This window comes from Halyomorpha halys, unplaced genomic scaffold (genome assembly GCF_000696795.3).
Source record: "Halyomorpha halys isolate HHAL.00 unplaced genomic scaffold, Hhal_1.1 Scaffold1526.1, whole genome shotgun sequence".
NCBI classification, from domain to species: Eukaryota; Metazoa; Arthropoda; class Insecta; order Hemiptera; family Pentatomidae; genus Halyomorpha; species Halyomorpha halys.
This window is the reverse complement of record NW_027106725.1, coordinates 137645-141991: the sequence shown is the minus strand read 5'-3', so window position 1 is coordinate 141991 and position 4347 is coordinate 137645. Positions and strand designations below refer to the sequence as shown.

Sequence of the window (4347 nt, the reverse complement as noted above, 5' to 3'; positions counted from 1 at the left end):
ACATTTTCCCCTAGTTTCTAACCTTGCATCCTCTTTCATTCCTGACAATCCTCCGAGGCGCCTGAAAAGAAGATGGCCACGAGACCAGCTAATGTAAAATGTCATTAGAGTGCTACCAATGGGTAGTTCCTCAACGCGCCTGTAACACTCCAATTTAACTTAGATCAGATTTACTAACTGTATTTTAATGTCCAGTTGTAAATAGCAATAAATAAATATTTAAAAAAAAAAATTTGTAAGTCTAATTTAGAAGTCGAAATAGTAATCGTTCAAATATTGTTTATCCACTCTACAAAATACAGTGTGAAACAGATTTTCTACTCTAAAGCTTTCTTAAAAGTTGCTCAAGTAAATATTCACTAAAAATCTATAGAACCTTTCAGGTTTCCTTAAATCGTTTCATGGGTTAGAGTAGGGGTGGCCAACCAAAATGATCTTGCGGGCCACCTAGGATATGAATTATAACTCAACTGGCCGCATATAATAGTATATACCCCCACATTAGATATAGACCCACAAATATAAATATTTTTGTAATGAAAAATGGAAAAATAGTCAAGTCTTCATAACTTACATAATGAGTTCTAACTCTAAACTCACAAATAAAACAGGCAATATCTGTCATATATTTGCAAGAATATTGTCATTAAAATAATGTATTTTTTTTTTAATACATTGGTTTTCACCTACTTTGGCTATTATAAAATATATATATTTTGTAAAAGTGAGATAAATTTGTATTTCGTGTACCGGAAAAATGTATAAGGCGAGGTTGGCATGTTGCAGGGTGACCAATCCTGGTTTAGAGGAAATATTTTATCAATGGCTATGTTCATCCCGAGTTTCCCCCACACCATCTTTGGACTGGATTGACACACAATTCGTTCTCTTTCAAGAGCCCAACGTTGCTGTCAGTTGCCTCTATCTAGTTCTTGTAGATTATTACAGATAACCACCCCTCTCATGAAAAACTTTTTTTCCAAAGAGCATTACAAAAGTATTCTCACTGAAGTATTTAACTTACCAAGTATCTACACAGCTGCTGAAACACAAGTGGCCGCCAGACCTTGTCGTAGCCGAAGGATTAGTCAAAGAGCTAAAGCACGATATATTTATGTCTTCTCTTTTTACCCCAACATGGGCACTTTTTAGTATTCTCCGCCAAGTGGATAAATCATCTTTCATGTCTTAGAAGAAGCAAAAAGCCGCCTCTTCAAGGGTGGTAAAACTAAACTGGAGATTTCCAGGTGAACATCGTCATTAGAGTCAACTTGGCCCTGAAGAACCATACAATAACATTCATCGTTGTTGTAATAAACTCATCCTACAACACCTCATTGGGACTCTTCGAGATCTTGGTAACGAAAAGAAGAGAGCATGCCGTGTTGATGAGGGTTTCTTAATAGAAGAACAAATCCTGTCTAAACTAAACTTGGCAGAAAAGAAAACTCTATGTAACTTGGGTAAATGGGGGAGGTTTAATTTTAAAAAAATCTAGATTGCTATAGCAACAATAATAAAAACCATATAACACTTGTTTCGTTATTAATAAATATTTACGTACATCTATGAATCAGTATGAGTGAATAAACTAGGAGAGAAATGTGATCTTAATGTTTTTCCATATTCTTCCATAGTCTATAACTAAATCTAAACAAGCCTGTGAGATTCATATCAATTCACAATAATATTTTATTTATTTAGAATTGCTATAGAGAGCACCTTTACTCTTCACTGATAGTTTACAAGTAACATTTGAAAGTAACAAGAACAAAAAAAATTTAACTTTGTTGTAGATTACAAAATGTTGACCTCACACTCCTGTTGAATGTATCGTTTGAAAATCACCGAATCCTGCCAATCCCAGTTTTAAATTATGGCATTTAATTTTATGAGTTTTGGAAATTGTAGTTAGGGGTCTGAATGAATTTTTAGAAATTTAAAAGTTGTCGGTAAGAGTTTGAGGTCTTCCAGGTTTGAAACATTAAATTGAATGGAACTGAACTTTCCGATAATTTCCTTGTACTGAGTGTGGTCTGATAATGAAAACTTAATTAGTTTACTTAATTATGCTATTGTTGTTGAACAGAAAGAACAAATTCAGAGGATGAATTAGACGAGAAATTATTTTTTTTGTAATAATTTAAAATGTGTCTGAATCTAAAATTTGCCGTCGTACATAAAATTATATTATAACACTTTTCGCTCGTGCGAACTACACCAGCGGCTAGTCGAAGTAGGTACTCTTTATAGTGGATTGTATTCAGCATCTCGAGCTCCCCCATAGTAATGGATCCATAAATAGTACATTTATAATCTAACTTACTCAGAAAAATACAATTACATAATCGTATCGTACTGGTCCTATCAGCTCCCCAGGCGTGATTACCAAATAAAAAAGTTTTAAAAAAAACAGGTAAATATTTAAAGTTGTCTTCTAGGAATTGTTTTGTAAATATTTCTAATCGTAAGAAATGCGTATTTGTTCAGTTATGAGTTACATAACGAACTAAATGCGAAGGTACAGCAATCTACATTGACAGTGATCTGGAATTTATATTGCAATCATTTTATCCATATTCCATGATGTACCGTTAACACACATCAAGTTAAAATAATCTCGATTTATCTATGGTCATTTAAAATTAACTTAAGAGGTTTATTAAGGTAACAATTGAAGAGTACCTAAAATAAGAAATTAAGCAAAACGGTTTTTATTTTTAAGAGAGAAGGGATGAATCAGTTCTTAATCCAGTTGTTTCAATATTGGTATTGTCGAGCATGTTCAAAAGGTATTGAGCTAAAAGATGGCCATGTTGCTGACCGAAAATTTATGAGACCATTACTTTGGAACGAGAAAACCAATGTGTCTCAATATAAAAAAAGAAGTGATTTATATTACGCACTCACGCAATTACAAAATTTTTCGACAGATTTGTTTTTTTTGTATTTTAAAATATATTTTGGGAAAAGCTACACGTAGGCCTTGGAATCTTCTTGTCCTCTTAATTAGGGTTTATGGACAAATTCATTCCTACTCTGAAATATTTGAATTTCGTAACCTCTAAGGAGCCCTACGATTGTTTCAAAGACTCTATGTTAATTATAAATAGTTATACGTACATCTTATATGTATGAAATTTGTTTCATGACCCAAAATCCCTGGTTTTCGAATTTAGTGGATATTTTTCATTCGGAAAAAAAGTCGGCCATAAATCCTACCGAGATAAATCCATAAGTACTTAAGGCCATAAATCCATAAGTACCTACCGTTAAGAATTTGACAACTCGTTAAATTGTTAGATCACCTTATCCTTAGGTCAACTTTTTCACGGTAAGTACGAAAATATGAATCAGTTTATATTTTAAAGTTATAACCCGCAACAGTAAAACATAATGTCGATTGTATAGTACATAAATTCCTCGGTGTCTGTTATCTGAGTGACTCAATAATTTAGTTTTGAATTAGAGTATATCGATAATTTTCTCCTTTATTAAAACGTGTTATTTTGTTGCAGGAATAATCAGCGTAGGTAATGACATGAGCCAGATCCTTGTGCTGACAGTGTTCAGCTACTACGTTGGCAAAGGCCACAGACCCAGATGGATCGCCGTCGGAATATACACGGTTGTTATATTCTGCGTGTTAAACGCATGCCTCTACTTCTTCTTCGGGCCAGGGCAAGATGCTATCTCCCTCTCTTATGAGTACGGAAGCCACAACAACATCAGCGAGGAATCCCGTGGTAAGTTAATGCGTGTCAATAGAATTGAAGTAGCAATAGAATTATTATTAATAGTATATCGAAAGATGGGAAGCTTTTCTTCACTACAACTCACTGTGAATCTTTAGGGAAAACCCTTCGTTCCTCTAAATATTCTGCAGGAATCGTATACTTCTAGCAAAACAAAGCCCATGTAATTATCCCTTAGTTTATGTACTGCAGTATGTAGAATAAAAAAGGCAAATAATGCATATATGCATAATAGCTCGTTAATACTGTTTTGAAGAAAAGGGAGGTGTCACACTGCACATATTTAAGACCGTTTGTGTAGCTACCCTTCTTTATGGAAGTAAAATTATACCCACTATGGATCCGGCTGGACAAGTCAATACTTCCAGTGAATAGAATTACAGTTGCTTCAATAAAGTATCTTGAGAGTGTGGCAGGTCATACAAAGAAAGACCAAGTGAGGAAAAGAGGTACGAAGAGAATTTTTCTTAAGGGACACCACCAAAAAAGAGGCAACTGAAGTGGTTCATCCATGCCATTTTAATGAAGACCGGAATCATAATTATGAGAGATAGTTGACCGTGGATGATAAATGAGGAGAAGATGGTTGGGG

At 34.2% G+C, this 4347-nt stretch overlaps 1 protein-coding gene across 1 annotated transcript in view; it reads left to right on the top strand.

The window, feature by feature from the left end:
* LOC106689936 (solute carrier organic anion transporter family member 74D) overlaps positions 1-4347 on the top strand; it is a 30141-nt gene that overhangs the window by 14569 nt on the left and 11225 nt on the right. Inside the window, exon 3 of the mRNA XM_014435163.3 lies at positions 3519-3746. Coding sequence (XP_014290649.1) covers positions 3519-3746 — 228 coding nt within the window. The remainder of the gene's footprint in view (positions 1-3518; positions 3747-4347) is intronic.